General features: G+C 35.8%; 1 protein-coding gene across 2 annotated transcripts; it reads right to left on the bottom strand.

Moving 5' to 3' along the window:
- Window positions 1-443: 443 nt before the first annotated feature.
- On the bottom strand, window positions 444-18,399 carry LOC117636584 (NPC intracellular cholesterol transporter 1). 2 transcript variants are annotated; one of them, XM_034371155.1, is made up of 39 exons: window positions 18,195-18,399; window positions 17,657-17,733; window positions 17,211-17,310; window positions 16,994-17,101; window positions 15,954-16,070; window positions 15,266-15,416; window positions 14,401-14,645; window positions 14,081-14,272; window positions 12,925-13,001; window positions 12,740-12,857; window positions 12,465-12,548; window positions 11,715-11,810; window positions 11,537-11,638; window positions 11,216-11,284; window positions 10,948-11,043; window positions 10,772-10,879; window positions 10,022-10,135; window positions 9,764-9,847; window positions 9,074-9,202; window positions 8,204-8,402; window positions 7,967-8,110; window positions 7,753-7,796; window positions 7,431-7,514; window positions 7,252-7,320; window positions 7,095-7,171; window positions 6,347-6,416; window positions 5,828-5,977; window positions 5,334-5,399; window positions 5,107-5,251; window positions 4,832-4,896; window positions 4,666-4,731; window positions 3,337-3,430; window positions 2,742-2,778; window positions 2,594-2,651; window positions 2,326-2,436; window positions 1,975-2,042; window positions 1,278-1,344; window positions 1,129-1,197; window positions 444-869 (listed from the first exon to the last, which is right to left on the bottom strand). In XM_034371155.1, exons 1-39 carry the CDS (start codon window positions 18,237-18,239, stop codon window positions 786-788), a joined length of 3,879 nt encoding a protein of 1,292 aa, XP_034227046.1. In that variant the 5' UTR covers window positions 18,240-18,399; the 3' UTR covers window positions 444-785. The 2 variants fall into 2 exon arrangements, with proteins under 2 accessions (XP_034227046.1, XP_034227045.1); XM_034371154.1 differs by having other exon boundaries at window positions 7,753-7,802.
- Between the last annotated feature and the right edge of the window lie 1,266 nt (window positions 18,400-19,665).

The following is a 19,665-nucleotide window of genomic DNA, read 5'->3' on the forward strand; positions in this document are numbered from 1 at the left end:
TAATTAACCTGAGCAACTATACTGGGTTTTTTTGCTTTAATTAGCCGTGCGGCTATACTCAATTTTATTAATGTTTCTTAAGAATAGTATAGATTGTTTGCTAATTTTTTTTTTTAAAATAGTATAGCCGCACGGCTCTACTGGGTTGTTTTTGGTTTTAATTTTTTAAAAGTAAATAGTATAATATATATATATATATATATATATGGATCCTTTTTTTATATTTTCGTTTGTCGATAAAAGCATTATCCATTACTATTAGGCCATTACTCAAGTCTCTATTGTCCCCTTTTGATTTTAGACTTTTTCAGAGTTATTATCCGTATAAAGAATTTAGCACTTTTACGTTTAATACACGTACGTACATATTTTTCAATAATACATTCGTGTTTTGTACACGTCTTAAAGACCCAGTAAAATTCATATTTTACACTTTTACTAACTAAAACAATGCTCACCTTAATCTTAATTTTAATAATAAAAATAGCGGCGGTGCTGCCATAGGTATATTATACGTAAACATAAATGTGGGCCATGTAGCATCTCTCTTTTCTAATACATAAATTACCGACAGAACCCTAGTGGATGAAAATTATACAAGATCAAGAGTTTCAAGAGTTTGTGTTGTGATACATTTTATATGGCCGTTTTCAAATTGTTACAACATATCAAGGTTTCCAACTGCAATATAGTTGGGGCCTTGGAATGTATGCACAAGCACACATAGTTTGAAGACCGCTGTCGAACGTTGGCCCGAAAAAAGTGGAGCCACACTTCCACAATTATCAACTCAAGTCTGAAGAAGATTCAACTTGGTGAATATCGATACTCCGATGTTGATTAGGTGGACCAAATATGCTCAATACCACCTGCAAACCACAAAAGGCAAGCATGGTTCAATCAATTTTATCGTGGCCTCCAACCTATGGAACTACAGTGGCACCATGGGATAAGGACAACAATATTCGGACAACAATATTCGCAACACTAACGGGAAAAACGAAAAGTGACTTGCAGCATTCAACCAGCAAAAGAAGTTGGTCCAGTAGTGCATATGTGGCTAGCAAAGCCATCTTCTTTGGGTGTCAGAGTAGTAGCTGTGACAGGAAGAAACTCCAATAAACTTACCGGCAAAAATACGAGCCCATGCAAGAAACCAATAACCACCAATGCCAGGTACATTTGAAAATAGTAAACCTGCAAAGTTCAGAAAGCTTCTTTACATCCACAGCATCGCCAAAAGAACTTAAAAAGTTAACGAGGGAGAGATAAAAAACCACAAAAAGTTCTGATCTTGAGAAGCCAAGGACAATCACTCCAACTAGCTTTGTAAGTGTAATCCCACTGCCATAACAAATCAAGCAATTATATACTGGTTTGTTAGTGGTGGACAAAAGCACTGCTCTGAGTAAAGAACTCCTAAGGATGCTTATAAGTAAATAGAGAAGTATGGGACTGAAACCATAGAAAGTGATGGAGAACGAAGTGCCCTAATTTCAAGTTATTCTGATGATAGTTAAAAGGCAAAAATATCAAAGAAACCTACAAATAGACATCATATTTCTCTAACAACTTAAGCTTTTGGACAAATTAGCTTCTAACATGATTCTAATGCAGGCATGTTCAGTGTTCAAATTCCACAACTTTTTTGGCTCATCCAAGAAATAAATCCTTAATGTTTTCTGATAAAAACATATGTTCAATGTACAGATATACATATGTTTCTTTACAAATAAATCCTTATCAAACATATGTATATCTGTACAGAAATTATACTTGTTTTATAATTAATCATAGTAACTAAGAAGCTTAATGATCATTGAATGCATACTATCAGGCAACTCTTTTTCTTCTTAGATTTCATAGTAGTCTGAGACAATTCTCACACAAAAAGATTTCAGCTCAATCATGGAGTTCTACTGAGTGCCACAGTCATCACACCTGATATGCTAAACAAAAGTGTAAACAGTTTACCTGAAGACAGAAGCTCCCATTGTACCCAGAGCTTCCTTTGCTCGTTGATTCCTGTCGCCATGGCTCACCTGCACAAGCATGCACAGGTTGGTAATATGGTAGCAAATTATCAAACCCAATGAAAGGCTGTTGGCCATTGAGAGGAGATCTAAATGGCAGGTGGGAAGTTTCTATGTCAACCCAGGGACTAAAGAATAAGAAAAGGTTATTCCATTCAGCTCTTTTTTTTGAGAGAGATTCCATTCAGCTCTAATAAAAGAGATTCCTACAGCTATGTAGGGCATTTCCTTCATCTTCAAGCCAAAAACGAATTAGGCAAATAAGCGTGACACCACAGGGCTTGAGACTAACCAAGTAAGCATGTGTTATATGCACACAGAACTCAACAGCGATCCCGATTGACATTATGAGATTTACAACAGAGACTGCATTTAGTTGGATATCCAAAATGGCCATTACACCCTGAAAGTTCAGTTATGTATGTCAGTTCTCCTAAATGAAAGAATTTCAAGGAATTCAATTAAGGATGGCATGAAAGCGAAATAAATACAAGGGCACACAATTGCAAAAAGATTGCTGCAAAATAAGAAGCTTTTAATGACATTCAAGGTAAACGTACCATGAGGTCCACAACAATCATTGCCAGGACTAATATAATGATTGCTGAGCTCCATAAACTGTCATTAAAATCAGATGAGAAAGAAACAGAAAATTACAAGTTAAAGTGACAGAGACATAGTTTTCTGGGCTCAAGAAAGAATAGAAACCTGGAAGTGATAAGCAGACAGACAATGAAGATTGCACCTGTTATATCATCATATGAGATATTTTGGTAAACGCTTATACAGCTGAAAATGTACATTCAGTCCTTAAAGTTCAAAACTGAAGCAATAATTTAAATCAGGAAGGTCAGCACTGTTGAAATTCCGTTGTAGCTTCTTGCACTCCATCATGGGAGAAGGAATTTATAAAACGTTTATTTTGGAGTGCAGGAAGCTAAATAATGACTAAGGAGTGCCAAAGGTATTACCCACTAGGGAGAAAACATTTAAATTAAAGATCTAGATGGAATAGTGAAATCTCTATAGATCAAAGTACAACAAAATATCAGTTCTTTAGTCCCAAATACTAAGAACTCATATAATGGGCAGACAGATTCTGAGTGTTACTCGTAGAACTGCTAAACATCTCTTTCAGGCACTAAAATATCTAATTTCCATCGGTTTAAATATCTTATTTAAGAACACACAAGCGCTAATAATCAGAGGCAACAACATATTATAAAATAAAAATATAGACTACATGTAGATCTGTATGTCCCCATGCATAACTGCATATTGATATAATGTTCTAGATACTAACCAAGAGCTATAGCAATGTTGATCAAAGCTGTCCTCCATATATCCAGATACTGCTCAAAGAAGATATAGAACACCGAGTATGGAAAGATATCCATCTGCATCAAAGAAACACTGTAAGCATGACAGAGATCCACGTGCACTTGAGGAAGTAATGTACATGCTTAGAAATGTTGAAGATGCAGGAAAAGATAAATTGTCAGGAGAAGGCATCATTTTATCTCCTCTCCCCTGTTCTCAAAGCCCCTGTTCTCAAAGCACATGGGAAAACAAGCATACTAATAATTCGACGAGGCTAATGCAAATCAACATTGTTACCAACATTGTTAACACGAGAGGAGGAAATGCCAGAAATATATAAATTCTTAGTAAGTGATACTCAAGTAAGAAGACTCTGAACACAATCAAAAAGAAATTGATACCACCACTCTCATAGAGAAGGTTTCAATAAATGAAACTTTAATGTAACTAACGTGCGGCATTATTTCAGCCCAAAAAGATACTAACAGCATTATTAAGAATGTATTAGTCACCTAGTCTATAAACATGTAATGTCATTTCCTACATAGAAAGATGTGTTCTTCATGCAGTAACCAAATAACATATTAGAAATATGGACCTCCGGGCATAACTTGTACATGACATGTTTTGAGAATGAGAACTCTTATTTTTTTCTAATAGAAACATTTTGTATTCAAAATTAGAAAGGATAAAAAAGGAGGACATTTAGAACACAGACAAAAAGAAAGAAGCAATAGCCAGTGAAACAAACGCAAGGCCACGCAACACAGAAAACAAAACAGCCAATCAAAAGACAACCCCTTAAGATCCTACAGCCAGCAGATTGCGCATAATTGTAGGATAGCAAGGGAAGTTGATGCCCAAAGGGCAGCCCAAAACTTCACTCTATCCCATAACTCTACCACTCCCACTCCCTTAAAATCCTCGAAGATTCTCTGGTTACATTCCAGCCAAAGGTTCCAGATCACTGCCTGCATCAGACTGCCCCAAAGAATTTTAGCTTTCTTTCCCCTTCCCAAAGCATCAAATTTGATGGAAAAAAGTTCGAAACAGCCTTGCATCCAACATCATCACTCTCTTGCATACAGAAGTAGCTTATTTCAATTCCATTATGACCAGATATGTTTCTATCAATGTAAAATGTATGCACTTTCACTAGCCTGTCCTACAGTTTGGCATTAGGTAGAAAACACCCCTCGTACCAAAATGATTTAAAACAAAAATCAAACTGGAAAGCAAAGCATCCGATTCCAAGTATGTGCAAGCAAAATTTCCAAATTATATGGAACCATGCCGCTTGCTGAACTTTAACCTTTAAAGAATCAGAAATTCTTGAGCTAAAATCCCGTGCAGCTCTCAGTGAATTGACATAATCACCCTGAGAACAATGAAAGATCAAACAAAAGCAGGTTGTCAAGTTAAAGTTATGCAAATTAAAGAAATTTTTTTGCATCAGTTTACTCAACATACAACCATACTTGTTTGTTAAGTGGTGTGTGATAGGTACGGAACTCAGATGCTCTTATAACACCACTCCCATAACCTGAAAAAGAAAACACAAATGTTTCTGAAATTAGACTATTAATTCAATTAAAAGATTTCAGCTTCATGAACGTTTTAATCACATCACATGAGAATTTAAGAGCATAATTCTCTCTCTATCTATCTCACACACAGACATAGATATTTTTATACAAAGAGAGAGAGAGAGAGAGAGAGAGAGAGAGAGAGAGAGAGTTCTGATCTTACACACCATTTAGATCCACACTGTTAGTGTAAGCACCATGGCCACCTTTTGCACAATCAGCAGATGGCAGTGCATTGAGGAACCATGGAAGCTTGTCTCTAAATTGTGTTGTAGATGGACGATCATTGACCAAATCTGAGTGCCGAAAGCACTGGAACCAATTTAAAATGTTAGTTCTTGACCCTGGTGGTTTCTAAGGTTAATCTTAGCTGTATGCATAAGATGGGCATTACTGTTGTACAATCTTTGCACACTCCACCAACGCCACAAGGACCATCATCAGGTGAACAGCAAGGTGGCTGGAGAGAAATGTGTCAGCTTCAGTACATCGTAATTTGACAAACAGCATGAGAACAACACATAAGTTGAATTCTTATTGTTTACTGGTCAATGGATATGGTAAAAATATATCACAGACCGTATAATAATGCAATCACGAAAGTTATAAGCTTACAAATGAACCACAATTTGGCATACACAACTGAGTCACCAAACTAAAAATGTCGCTGAACAAAAAAGAAAGAAAGATCCAAAAACACAGATTTGTGACATAATCTACATATACGTCTTTTGTATGTGTAATGCATGCATGGACCTGCATGTGGAATTTTTTAATCATGTAAGGAAAAAAAATTCTATATGATAGTAAGAAGCAGTTCAAGTCCCAGGGATGAAAGCGACATATTCCTAAATTACTTTTCAAATGAGACATTTAAAAGAAACCAACCTGATCATCAGGTGGACAATAAGAACCATTTAAATACTTCCGACAGCAACCAAAAGCCTCAGGTGAAATCCATACCAGAAAATCATCAAGCCAAGAGGCAGCTGGCTTAGCAATGTAGCTCGATTCTGGTGTTAAAGATGCTCTTGATATCTGCAACATTACAGAAGATGACATTGAAGAAGAGGGAGAAAAAAGTATAATACACAGAGAAAATGCTTCACAATTGTCACAGTCCGGAGCCCAAATCAAAATAGATAAAAGGGCAGAGCGGTCAAATTCAAGCTAAACAATAAACACAAGGAAAAAGGAATTAGAGGACAACACACAAAATTGTACAGCATCCAGACTTGGGAGGGAGATACAGAAACCACAAAATTACAATGTGAGCAATTCAAAATTTGAGATCAATATGCATTAGAAGTGCCCATTTTTAGTGCATATTGATACAATGTGTATTCATGGTAGAAGGTCCTACTTCACTTCCAATTTAGAATTGAATACCCCTCCACATTTTTGTACCTCATTTAAAAGAGAGTTTGAATCACATTGGCTGATGGAGCATAACTGGTCTGTATGTCTTGATTCAGAGCTGAGACAACCAAAAAAACACTCGACTGTTAATCATCGTATGAAAGGAATTTCTTCTCAGTTATTACTTGTATATCATAATGAAGCAAATGCTTTGACATAGAACAGGGGCTTATGTTAAAGAGACGTATTGATATACAGCAGCCATAAAAAGACAAATAATAGCAGGCATCATGATAAATTCTTCTCAGTATCTATGCCAAGTTGGCAAACAATTATCTACTATGCCCCCATCATCATTGTATAAGAGGCAGTGGCATCAGTCCCATCATCACTATAAAATAGTAACCCAACAAAAGCAATTATATAGCAATGTCTTCCAACAGCTCCATCTCCCAGTGATAAATAAATAAATAAAAGAACTCCCTTGCGAAGTACTCATCTTAGTTATGTGATAAGTCCATTCTAAGAATGGATTAAGGCCGTCAAAGAGGTGCTTACCTAATAAAATTATTTTATCACCTAACAGATAATGGAAGAAAACAACAAAAGCTCATATTTTTTCTGGGGCACACTATTAAAACCACCACCATTTTCCTCTCACAACAGAATTATTCTATTTCCTTTTCACATCTTATTTTGTGCACTGTCTGCAATAATCCTCAAGCTTGAAAATATACTGGAAGAATACAGAACCTGAAAATTTGAGATCAAAATAGAACGGAGACCACACAGGTACCTGTAGTTGTAATCCTTGACAACAAAATATAATGGTGGTCCAATCCTAAGATGCTCTGTGACATTATTGAAGTATCCCTGACAAGCAAGACTTAAATTATAAAAGAAGAAAAAGTCGAGCTTTTAGGGTAAGAAGATTCCATAAAACTACCGGAGACCTGAAGGTAAGAGTCACGGGGAAGGGCAATCTCCTGTTCCAAACCAGGTTGAATCCTAGTACATAATGCCTATAAGGATCAAAATCATGTTAAAAGTTTATGTTAGGCCTCAAGACAATAAAACTAAATAAACTACTATTTAAAAATCATTGAGTGACAAAAAACCATAAGCAACTTACAATGCTTGCCAAGGTAAAAGCAAGAAAGACAGCAATAACAACCATCTTAACCACCCAAAATCCAAGAATGCGTGCATGCACTTCCTACAATAAAGCCATGATCATTCTTTTCAAAAGAAAAGGAACAAGAATATACACGATCATTAATTTACTTCTCTCCAAGAAATATCACCCATTCTCAAAATCTCCAATACAGGGAAAAAAATTATTTTTACATGATACACAACATAAACCATGGCCCCTTTAAGATGAAGATGTCTAGTAGCCAGATATCTCCGTCAAACAGAGCAGAACGAAAGAAAAGAAAAGACAAAAATGTTACCTTCATATAGCGGGTCAGCAATCCAGTTCTTCTATGATAGATCCCTACATCTTATTATATAATGACTTGATCAGAACCAACACCAATTTGAAAAAGGAGAAGAAAATGTAGATCTAACATGATTAAAATAGACAAATCAATGCTGCACTAGAAAGGCAGTGCAACTTCAACACAGATACACAGATACAATATGTCAGCACGCCTATATATATACCTTCACTAGTTTCCACAGAAGATGAAGAGACTTTTATGCATGGAAAACAATCAACCCTGTTATCCTCAGCTCTCAAAAAGTCAAAATATATCAGCACAACGAAGGCAGTAACTTGCAGAAAGAAGTCCAGTAGAACAGCAAGGGCTGTAATAGAAATAGTGGATATACGTCAATGTACTGGCAAAAGCAAAATTCCAAAGTAATTGATTTAGGATCAGGGGGGAAAAAAAAAATTACATGCAAACATGGAGAAGACACGGCAAGCTGGCATAGGAATGAAACTTCCAACTGCAAATGCCAGAATCTCAGACAAACTAGCCAACGTTATGGATGGGCCAACTTCAGCCAGCGCATTGCTTATTCGCATTTCTAAAGGTAACTCCAGTGGTTGCCGTTTCACAGCATGTACCAGTATACACATGTTATCTACACCAACCTGATTATAGGAACCAAAATGAGAACCATTTGAAATATCATATCAGACAAAGAAAAGTACACGAGAGAAAAGGACGGGGGGTTCAACCAAAGATCTCTTCCCCTTTTGAAAGAGAAGGTTGCGATTGAACATGAGGAAGGGAGGGTTTGGAGGTGAAGGAAACTATTAGGTACTGTAAATAACAAATAAACAGATAAAAATTTATCTAAGTTAAGGGCAACAAATGGAAAGATTGAAGAACGAAAAATGAATAAAAATATAATCCAGTATGAAGACAAACTAATGAAGAAGTTATCTCAAGCCACCTTGAAAATAGAAAACCTAAATTACAGTCCAAATGTACAAGGCCAAAAGAGAGTGGTATGACTCTCCTGTGTTTCTTTTTTCTCTATCCTTTCCAGTTCCTCCAGTGAATGCTTGAATCCAGATTTATGATTCTAAAGTGGAAGTAGTTACAACAAGGGATAACAACGTTCTATAAATATTCAAGGGTGGAAAAGTGTAGTAAATGTGTTTTTATTAATTTACTGATGAGTATTAACAACAGCAAAAATACCAGGACTCAGCATGTATCTCCTAGATGAACAGGGCCTAAGATCAATAAAGAACACAGCTGCCATAACAGGACATAAGTAACACTGACACCCATAGTACTTATATAAATAACTTACGGCCAGTACGAGGAAAGGAATGACTTCCATTATGATTAATGTAGATTTAATTCCAACAGCACTGAAAAATCCAACAGATCCAAGGACAGAAAGCACAACAAGCATGACTCCGGACAAGCCAAGTAGGACCTACAAATCATCAAATCCAAAAATTAATGGCACATCTGAAAACTTCACCAATGCTATGTATGCCACATGGACATGAAGTAACATGGCAAATACATGGTGTTCTTGTGATACTTCTTTGATTAGTTTCTAGTGATTGTTGCTAAGATATGTGATGCATCAATAAAAGACACCAAAACCCTCCAACTTAATCACACACAAGCCTTCACAAGTTAATCTTCGTTTCTCGAATACTAGTTGTCTGTACCCTTGCTATCACTCAATGACTAGCAAATCTTTAACAGAGACAAATTTTTATTTCATTTTATTTTGATAGGAAACAAATTGTTCAACAGAGACAACCGTTGACACCATATCATCCACATAATATAATGTAGCAAATCATGATAAAACATTGGGGTTACCAGAGTCAGATGATAAAAGGTTGGCAGCGGAAGTAGTATTATATAGTAATAGTTAAAGTAACTTTACTAGATGAGCAAGCAGTAGAGGATAACATGTTAGTGCATGCTGGCAAATGGTATGAGGAATATCAGACTACTTGAACAAAGGCTTAAATCGTACCTTCGATGAGAGGTAAAAAGAAGATAAATGAGGTGCATCTCCCAAGGTTAGAGATATGTAAACGAACATTACCACATAGCTTACCTGATATGATGTAGGAAAAGAAGAATAATTATGAAAGGCACTTATTTAAGTACAATGTTCAGCAACAAGTAAAAATATTTTATTTATTTTGTTCATGAGTGTAAGATGGCATGATGAAATTTATCTGCCATGGATTGCTTGAGTAACATGAAGACATCCAAGTCTCAGACTTACTACTATGGTTATAACATCTGCAGTACTTTCTCTTTTTAACTCTTCCTCAATTGAGCTTTCGGCTGAAAATGAGAGAGTGAGATTCCGAGACAGAACCATTGGCAGCAGTTCCTCCTGTCAACATAATTGTTTCAGATCTCAATATGGAAGTATCATTTATTGACTAACTCAAGGGCTTTTTCTTTTTAATGTGTGGGAGCTCATTTGCAAATTGAATAGCAAATATAAGAGCAGAAATACAAACCAAGCGGAATATATATAGCTTTGATAGGGTCTCCTCTTCTCAATAAAATTTCACCAGATATGCAATACAAAGAAGCATGAATTTTGCAAAACAGTGAAAATAACACTAAATGAATGGTAAGACGTGAAAGATGGGAAAGGAGACGCAATAAACACAGTAATCGAATGCAGATACACCTCAACTTTCCAGTTCTTAACCAAAAAACCAATCCAAATGAAGAAATTGGACCAATCTACAAAAGTTGCACAGTTATAATAGGATTTATAAGTTCTCAATCAGTACATGGAAGGAAAAAATTTCGTTAAAGCAAAACCTTACTAACAAGAAACTTAAGATGCAGCAACCATAAGATGGCATGAGATGAAGTAAGATACACTGGGAGATCAATCACACAAATGCAACAATTATTTATATGCTATTTATGCATACAATCTAAAATGCTCATAGACAAGCACTACATGTCACTAACAAAAACAATGCAATAGATAGATGTTTAGTGCTCAAACCTTTGCTAACTGAATAAAAGCCTTCTCCCAAGCCAATGCCTTTGCATTCTCATTTCCTACATCATCAACTGCATTATTAACTGGGTAGGTGACAATGAATGCAGAAGCCTGAAATTCGAAGATCATCATAGAATTAGTGGATACACATATATCTGAGAAAAGGATCATTAAGCTACCTCTGTATAGTTGTTTCCTGAGAATCCTCCCAAGGCAGTGCTTGGATCAAGTGGAGCCTGAAATGCGCTCAAACATGTGTCTGCAGAAGTATAATGCTGCAGGTGGGAAAATGATGGGGATGTACATCAGAGTATTCAACACTAATGCTTTTAGAATAAGCTTTTGATGGGTTAAAAATAAGCAGACAGTTATCCTTTAAGAAGTTGATAAATAAAAACCTTCAATCACTGTCTAAAAGGTAAATACTAGGTGGTTACTGCAGTTTACCTGAAAACAATACTCGGCATGTACAACTCCTCCATAGCTGTCATAATTTTCAGGGTCCATCTTAAAATACTACCAAACAGAGAAAAGTAAAGAAATAAAATGTCAGTGATGTAGTAAGCATGATAACTTCAGACAAAGTTGCTTAATCATTTGGGGGATTTAAACATTAATTCCAAAATCACAAAAATAGCACGAGTAAGCAAGGTGTAGTCACTGGGTCTTGCCAAGCGCAGACCTTCCCTCAGTGCTATTGTGCCAGTTGTGTTAAATAAACACAACCAAACATGTGAAACAGTAGAAACAAAACTTATGCAATAAAACCTGCAAAATGCTTTGGGTGGCACAATCTTGCCCAACAGGCTTCAAGCAAATTTCTGTTAGAGCTACCATTGAGCCAGAATAATTAGCACGAACTCCATCAACCTGTTGAAACTCAGTAATTGTCAAAATCACATTAAAATGGGGAAAAAATACAAAATTAAAAACACATAGTAGTCACCTTGTTTTGTATGTCAAAAAGCAACTGAATATTATCATCTGTGACAATACTAGGTGACTTGCCATGCTTCGGATCGGGCACGGTCGCTATTATGAGCTGAAACAGAAACAAAGACCGACATCTAAAGCATAACATTTTTACCTGGTCTAAACCACATGCAGCCCATACCAGAATCATGGCATTGTAACTCTTGGTTTCTAATTATTCTAATTCAAAATCCTCCCCTTCAACTTTTTTTTTTCTTTTTTTTTGGGCTTTAGAAAATGTTACAATCTTTTCAATGGTATTTATTTTGTTTTTGTCATGTACTTTTAGTTATATATAAAATAAAAAATATATAAATAGAACTTCTAATGACTTACCAAAAGAAATCTGATTAAACACACTTTGGTTGATCTAATTAGGACTTTTAACTAAAGGGATTTCTTACTTGATGGGAAAAATCAAGTAAGTCACAAAATTGATAACAAAATATTCAATTTCACAATGAGGCTCAATATTTAAAACCTGTTATATTAACAGCAACATCATTGATTTGGGGTACTTAATATTCAATTAAATTCTATGTTCTTTAGTAACTTTATATGCTAACTTGTAATATATTAAAAATGGCACGGAGTGCTAGGTCAGGTTTTTCCACTGTAATTTCTGGAAAAAAAAATGGATGAAAAGATATGAGAAGTTATTACAGACAAATGAAATAACACAGTTAATGAAACACAAAGTGAAACTTTAAAACAGTTCTAAGACCTGCTCAATTCTGTAAAAGGGGGCAAGATGGCTATCAAAAAATTGTTTCTCTTCCGCTGCCTTGCTCCCACGACCTACCCACAGCTGCAAAAGGTTACATATCAATGCTTGACCAACATTCTTTCTTTTGGATATAAGAACACTGAAAGAATACTAATTACATCAAAGGTTATAATAAAAATTGACAACAAAAGAATATAAGTGAAAATTGGAGCATCAGTATCACAGGGGCCCTTTTTGCATGATAAAATAAAAAAGAGAGATAAATATAATACCTTCTCTGGCCGTGTCTCCACCTTGAAACGAACTAGGCCTACACACAGCACAAGAACAATTGCCACCGATGAAAAGAGCACAAATGTGGGATTTCTGGAGACCCAGCTTCCATAACTCCTGCATAGACAATGAAAATTATTCAGCATAGACTCCATATGCCATAAGCAATGGTAGAGTTTCTAACCTGTAAAAGTTTGACATATATCCCTGAAGAGGAGCTAATTGGATCCTTTTTGTAACTTGAGGATCTATCTCAGGCCCCTGATAATGTTATAAAAATTATAATTAGAAAAGGCCAATGGCTTAAAAGAACTAGAAAAGCATTACAACAAACTGAATAGAAGATTAAGTTGAGACTTCAAAATAAGCATCCAAAAAGTATAAGAAATGCACGACTCCTTGGGCTCCTTTTTTGTGCCCAAGGTTATCAAATATGCGAGACACGACAAAAACTGAGACCTAAGACAAATGCTCAAGCACTTGTCCTCAACCCAAAAAAAAAAAAAAACACTGGTCCTTGATATGTTAGAAATTGGACATGAAGATTTATGTTGTTTAATTTATACTATCAATTTCAAAAAAAAATTGGATAAACAATTAGAGTTTAGTTGAATGTGCTTTCCTTAACTTTTAACATGGTCTTAAGTTTGAACCAGTAGACAGAAGCCTATTATTCCAGTAATACTCTCAATGCACAGCTTCGATTTTGACATGAAACACCCAAATATCAAATGTAAAATCACATTGTAGAGATTTTTTATGTAAGAAACAATACGTTTATTAACATAAAGACATAGAAGTAAAGAACACGATGGACAAGAAGTCCATCAGGAAAAACCAACTAAAGATACAGGCTTTAGAGATTTAATTTATAGTAAATTAAAGCGGAAAACATTCCAGGTATCTAAGAGACAAATATAGTATGGGACAAAGATGCCCAGACTCAAATGTCAGCACAAACTTCACCATAGCAACCAATTGATGAAACTAACAACGGACAAAGAACAGAGAAATAAAATCTAAAACCAAGGAGCATTTGTTTATTGTTAAAGGTAATCCATGACATAATAATAATACCAAAAGTAAAACAAATATCATGTCCGACCATATCTACTAGGTCAGGGTATCTTTCTTTTCCTGATATTTGGTTATAATTAAATGCAGATGTTTGTAAAATATTGGATAGGACATTGTGGTTTTCTTTGTGGTTTTTTTGTTTTGTTTTGTTTTGTTTTTTTGTTTTGGTAGCTTAATCCAGGGTTGGTAGACTTCTGTTCCACTGTTTGAACAGATTTCTTTCTTTAATAAATTGGGTCTCTCAAAGAAAAGTCCAAGTTTACCTTTGTGACAACACTTTCATCCCTTTGCAGGTTAACAGAGTCAATGCCATCATCGTGAATGACATTCAACAATGGTTCCTTGCTAGATTCAACTCTCCTCCTTTCACTTGTCCGGTGAAACAAGCCCCAACCGAAGAAAGCAGAAATTAAGAGAATATACAATATGGCAACAGAAAAGTCAATGCACTTTACCTGGAAGTATCAATGGTCAGTACTCAAGTTATTTAAATGTACCAGAAGGCTAAATTGACACACAAATAAAGCAACAAATTAGTTAGTTAGACAACATTAAATAAAATGTGTATTGGATCAACTCCAACCTCAATAGATAGAATTCTGATGGAGCATGGCTCTTTCTTCTGTGGAGGAGGTTCAGGATTAGAACACTCTTGAGATGACGGGCAATCACCACAAGAGCAGCCCAGTGAAGTGTCAGCACATGAATAAACGGACACATTCATGAGCTCCATTCTAGATGACTCCGGAACAGTCAACTTAAAGTCAATGGCATAAGGTGAACCAGGGAAACCGAGGGCTGCTTTCTCACCAATAAAATCAAACCATTCTGTTGAAATGAAAATTGAACCATTACAACTTCGAAGTATTTTCATGTACAGGGACAAACATTCTGGTGACACATCTGAACTACCTGCCTCAGGGCCATGACAAGCCTGTGTATAGTTGGTATGACCCTTAACTTCACATTAATCAATGGAAAATACTTGCCTCCTTCCCTGGAAGTAGGAACTCCTATTTCCTGTCAATCACAGTTTGACATGTGTGTAGAGATTTTTCTTTTTGTGGTTTTCATGAATTATTTTTGCATGTGTCAAACTGTGATTTGTAGGAAGTAGGAATGCCTCCTTCCGGGGAAGGAGGGAAGTAGTGTCCTTAATCAATACTATACTTCAGAAAACTCTCCTTGTCAACCATTGTTTATGAAAATTCAATTATACCCCAACTATAATAGATAATTTTAGTAAATCATTTAAAACTTAAGGACACTTTTGTCATTATATACAATCCCACTTTACGTTTCAATGGAAGGAAACACCTAGAAGTCTCAGACAGTCAAACTCGATGGACACAACATTGAAAACAAGATATTAATTGCAATATAAAGTGATCTAACAATAGACTCTGTCTACTGCACGTTTTAAACCCCCCAGAGTTATAGTAGGTCACCTTCAAAGTTTTTAGCACCAGCCCCAATAAATTCTATTGCCCGTGTGTTCATAGTCCCAAACTTAACATCCTTGCAAGAGTTGTACAGCCCTTCTCCAAAAGTGTCAGCTATGTAAAAATCAATGGCATCCACAGTCGTATTGCCATTAACCTGAAACGACAAAAAAAGGTCAATCATTATTAAAAAATAATAATAATAAAATGCGGGACTAAAAAGATATATGATAGGAGCTTTCATTAAATTCATGGTTCTTAGGTAGACTTAATGATTAAAGATTGCAATCTTTTACTAACCAACAGTATAATAGTATTAAGATGCAAGGGTCAATATCTTATGGAAAAAACATGAGAAACACTTTGTTTACACGTCTTGTTGCATAGAATAAACAAGTGACTATACAAACTGACATTCATTAACAGATGTTTTAGTTCAATCGATGTTGTCCTACAGAAAAAGGTAGAAATGGAGAGCAACAAAACCATTTTAGGAGCATAAGGCGGTATTTATGCCAAGAAAACCTTATAGTCAACTTTGAAACGGAATATATGAGTCCATAGGCACTAAAACATGTTTATAAGCACAAAAGTGTTACCAGCAAAAACAAAATCAAAATGCCAAAAAAGTACCATAACCAGGCTATAAATAGGATTATTCAACAAGTTTAATAACAATAACATCAAGTCTGACCTCAGACACAGAGGTCACATTGATAAACAGACTCTGACTTGGAGAGCAAGAAAGCTCGCAAAAAAGATTTAGGAAGTTCCTCAAGCATGCTGGACACCCTACCAGAAATGGAATTGCCTGCAAAAGATTACATCCAACAAAGTTGAGGTATAACAACAGGCATAGCTAGGAATTCTTAGACTGATGTATACAAAAAAGCCAATATGAAACAAAAACAAAAAATGTGCTACTTACTGAAAAGGCTCACGCTAACTATTGCATTAGATTGTATACACAAACGGAACCATTGAAGCAATTTAGTCACACAAATATCCACAACAAATGGAAAAGAAAAAACACATAAACAACACAAACAGAACAGGTTCTACGCTCTGATCTGAACAAGGTTCATATCCTGATAACTAAGCAAAGTGTTAGTATTAGGTAAAATTAAACAAATCAAACACTATAAACCACAGCATAGCATAAATCAAAGCCATCATGTATTCAGGAAACTCAGTGTCCACAAGAAATACATAGAGGAACAACCTGACGATCTTTATAAACCCAAGACTATATAGTAAGTGCTGTGGTAATTTGAAAACCAAAAGGAGTAAACTACATGAGTGCAATGATGGTTCTAGATACTAACAAACCATTGACAATTAGTAAGTTCCACATATTAACAACACAAGAAATGGTCCCACTCATGCAATATCAGCAAACTTGACGGATTTTTTGACAAAGTTTATGGAAAGGGGCAAAGTTATACAATATTTGACGCAAAGTCAATGAATTTTAAGTTCAATAAATAACATCCTCTTTTATCTTGAGATAAGTGTAATTTTAAAAAGAACAAAGAAAAGTGATTGCTTAACAAACAAGTTCCACTCCCCATAATAAAATCAAGTAAGAAAATGGCATCAATTATAGACGTATAAAGTGGTGCAAAGATTATGAAGATACATTACCTGAGTATTGTATAATAACTAAGTCCATATAAAATGTGATAGAAGCGACCTTAATAACTGAATTTAGTAAGGTGGTAGAAGCAGTCTTACTTGTTGAACCTGTGCCCGCAATGTTTCAAACTGAAGCTCCGTGCAGCAAACATTCCCACTTATTGTTGGACACAAACTTTGGATTTTGGCAGAAAATAGCTCATCAGGCTACAAAACATGTAATATTACAGAAACCATCAAAATGCAGCATTGAAGGGGATAAAATTAAAATTAAAATAGGTCTTCATGTCACTGCAACTAGCCAGAAGTGATGTACCTTCACAGAGGGAGAACCATAAGGGCAATTCAGGACTTTCCCGTCGCTGCGTTCTCCACATATATCATACATTGCACAGTATTCTTCAGAGTGCCTTTTCCTAACCAGAAGACCAGAACTATGTTAATCCTTGTACAGAAGATAGGATGGAAACAAATTGGGCAGTCGCAGCTTCACGCCATTTATGATGCAGTGTCATTATAGGGGAACACAAGCAAGCAAGAATGATAAACAAAAGATAAATAAAGCAGTGTCATTGCAGGGTAAGAAATCAGTTCCGTAAAGACCTCAATGGGCCACTGCTCAATCATCACCATTGCAGTTATAAAGGACATTAACCAATCAGTGCACCAAAAGAACCATTAAGTGAGTAACATAATATGAACATTTATGTAACAGCTAGCACAGCAGAATACAAGTCTAGCCTCAGAGCAAACTAGCCTTACCCAGATGTAACGTCAGAAATCAAAAGAGCCCGTGAATCCGTCTTCTCGGTGCTGGTTAAAGAGGCAAAGATGACAACCTACAGCAACAATTCAAAAGCCAAAAAAACCAAAAAAAATCAAAAGAACAGAAAAAGCTAACCAGTTATAGCAAGCACTTTACTTTATCAACATCATTGGGAAAAAAAACTGAATACACAACATCAAATAAGTACTACAAAAGCTCCATGTTCAATAATCACTCATATAGTTCCATAAATAATCCAATTGGGTCTCCAGTTTCTCTAAACACTATCTTATCTCTACAAATTACAAACCAACAGATTTTATAAAGTTTCTTTTGCATAGAAGAACAAATTAACCATACATCTAAACAAAACAAAAGAATTGCAGAAAGTAAATGAGTAAAAGGACCCAACCAACAACATTTCTGAACTACCCATGAGGCTATCTATCGCTTCAGCAATCATTACAGACCAGCCCAATATTGTTCTCATAAAAACAAAAACAAAATAATCAAAGAGGGAAAAAGGTTTCTTGCCTGAAACAGAGAAAAAACAGCAACAAAACCCAGACACCACCCCATTGTTCGCGAGTGATCGATCGCAGCAGCGAGAGGTTCTTGGTTTTTTTTTACTGGTTGGGCAAGAGTCAAACGAGAAGGTGAGGTTGGTTGACTGCGGTGAGAGAATGAGTGTAACGTCTTTTTTGCAATTTTTTTTTTTCTGCAAATTAATGGGAGTACGACACGCGACATAATGTGGATGAGTCATAATAATGATACTTTGGCTACTTTTAATATTCTTGCTTTGTATCATCAAAAAAAAAATATATATATATATATATATATTCTTGCTTTGTGACACGCGGTGTTTTACCGTGGGTTAGTGAGATAGCCGTTTGTTAACGTCAGCGAAAACGAAATTTTTTTTTTTTTTCAAGTTATTTTTTATCAGAAGCAAAACGGTAAAAATTTGCGCTTCATTTTTGTTGACCCGTAGAAATTTTTACCGGGAACTCGAGCAATAAAAAAAAATTTCAACTTTTTTTTTACGCGGAAATTAAAATGTCACATCATTATTTAGGAAAACTCTATATGAACCTCATTATTTGTTCTTTGTATTCCATAATCTCTTTATACCCCACTGAATTTTAATAAAATTTCAAATTACTCACTATACCCCATTTTTCTTCCTAAATTGCTTTCATGAACCTCATTCCCTAACTTACTATGTAAACTCCATCCCATATCATACACTACCCATCGAAAACCAGCTTCCCTTTCAGACACATCCCATCTGATATCAAACCCCACCCCATCCCTTATCAAGCCCCACCCCATCAAAAATTCCCTCCTCTTGCAGACACATCCCATCAGATTTACAACAAGCTTCACCGGACACCTCATCTTCTTTCAAACAGAGCCATCGCACAATCCATTTATGCAATCCTCATCACACAACCCATCTCTGCAAACCCGAACCCATTGCACAACCTATCTCTGAAACAGAGCCATCACACCCACAGCCAACCCCAAACGCCTCACCCCGTCGCAAACCACCATTGCCTCAGCCATCGCAAACATCCATCACCAATCTGTCAAGTTTTCACAAATCCTTCAAAGAGCTAAGGTTTGATTTCAATTTTAATTTCTATATTTACATTTCTAAGTGTTGATTAAGCCTAGTTTTGATTTCACTTTTGAAAAGCCAAAGTCTGATTTGAATTATTGATTTCAACTTTGTGGGTGTATGGTTCGAACCTGGTTTTACGAAACTGGATTTTCGTTTCGGTGGATTACTATTGAAATGGTTACATTGCTTCAGTGGTAGTCCACTGAATTTCAACCTGAAATTAATTTTACTTTTGGTGAGTTACCACCGAGTGGAGACAGCTGTGGAAGCAGCAATCTCTTGCCTCATGAAGGAGATAAGCCTCACCTCTAGGGGGAATTTCTGATGAATTGTCTTTTCGACTTGTATACAACGAATTCAGCCTATTTCCTCAACTTC

The sequence above is a fragment of the Prunus dulcis genome, chromosome 8 (assembly GCF_902201215.1).
Source record: "Prunus dulcis chromosome 8, ALMONDv2, whole genome shotgun sequence".
Taxonomy (NCBI): domain Eukaryota; kingdom Viridiplantae; phylum Streptophyta; class Magnoliopsida; order Rosales; family Rosaceae; genus Prunus; species Prunus dulcis.

Excerpts from the sequence above, each read along its gene's own strand:
- LOC117636584 (XM_034371154.1), bottom strand. The coding sequence starts at position 18,239 with ATGGGGTGGTGTCTGGGTTTTGTTGCTGTTTTTTCTCTGTTTCAG. Across the intron at positions 5,252-5,333 it reads TGTGCAAAGATTGTACAACA|TGCTTTCGGCACTCAGATTT; the intron begins GTAATGCCCATC and ends AATTGGTTCCAG. Across the intron at positions 2,043-2,325 it reads ATATAACACATGCTTACTTG|GTGAGCCATGGCGACAGGAA; the intron begins GTTAGTCTCAAG and ends ATGCTTGTGCAG.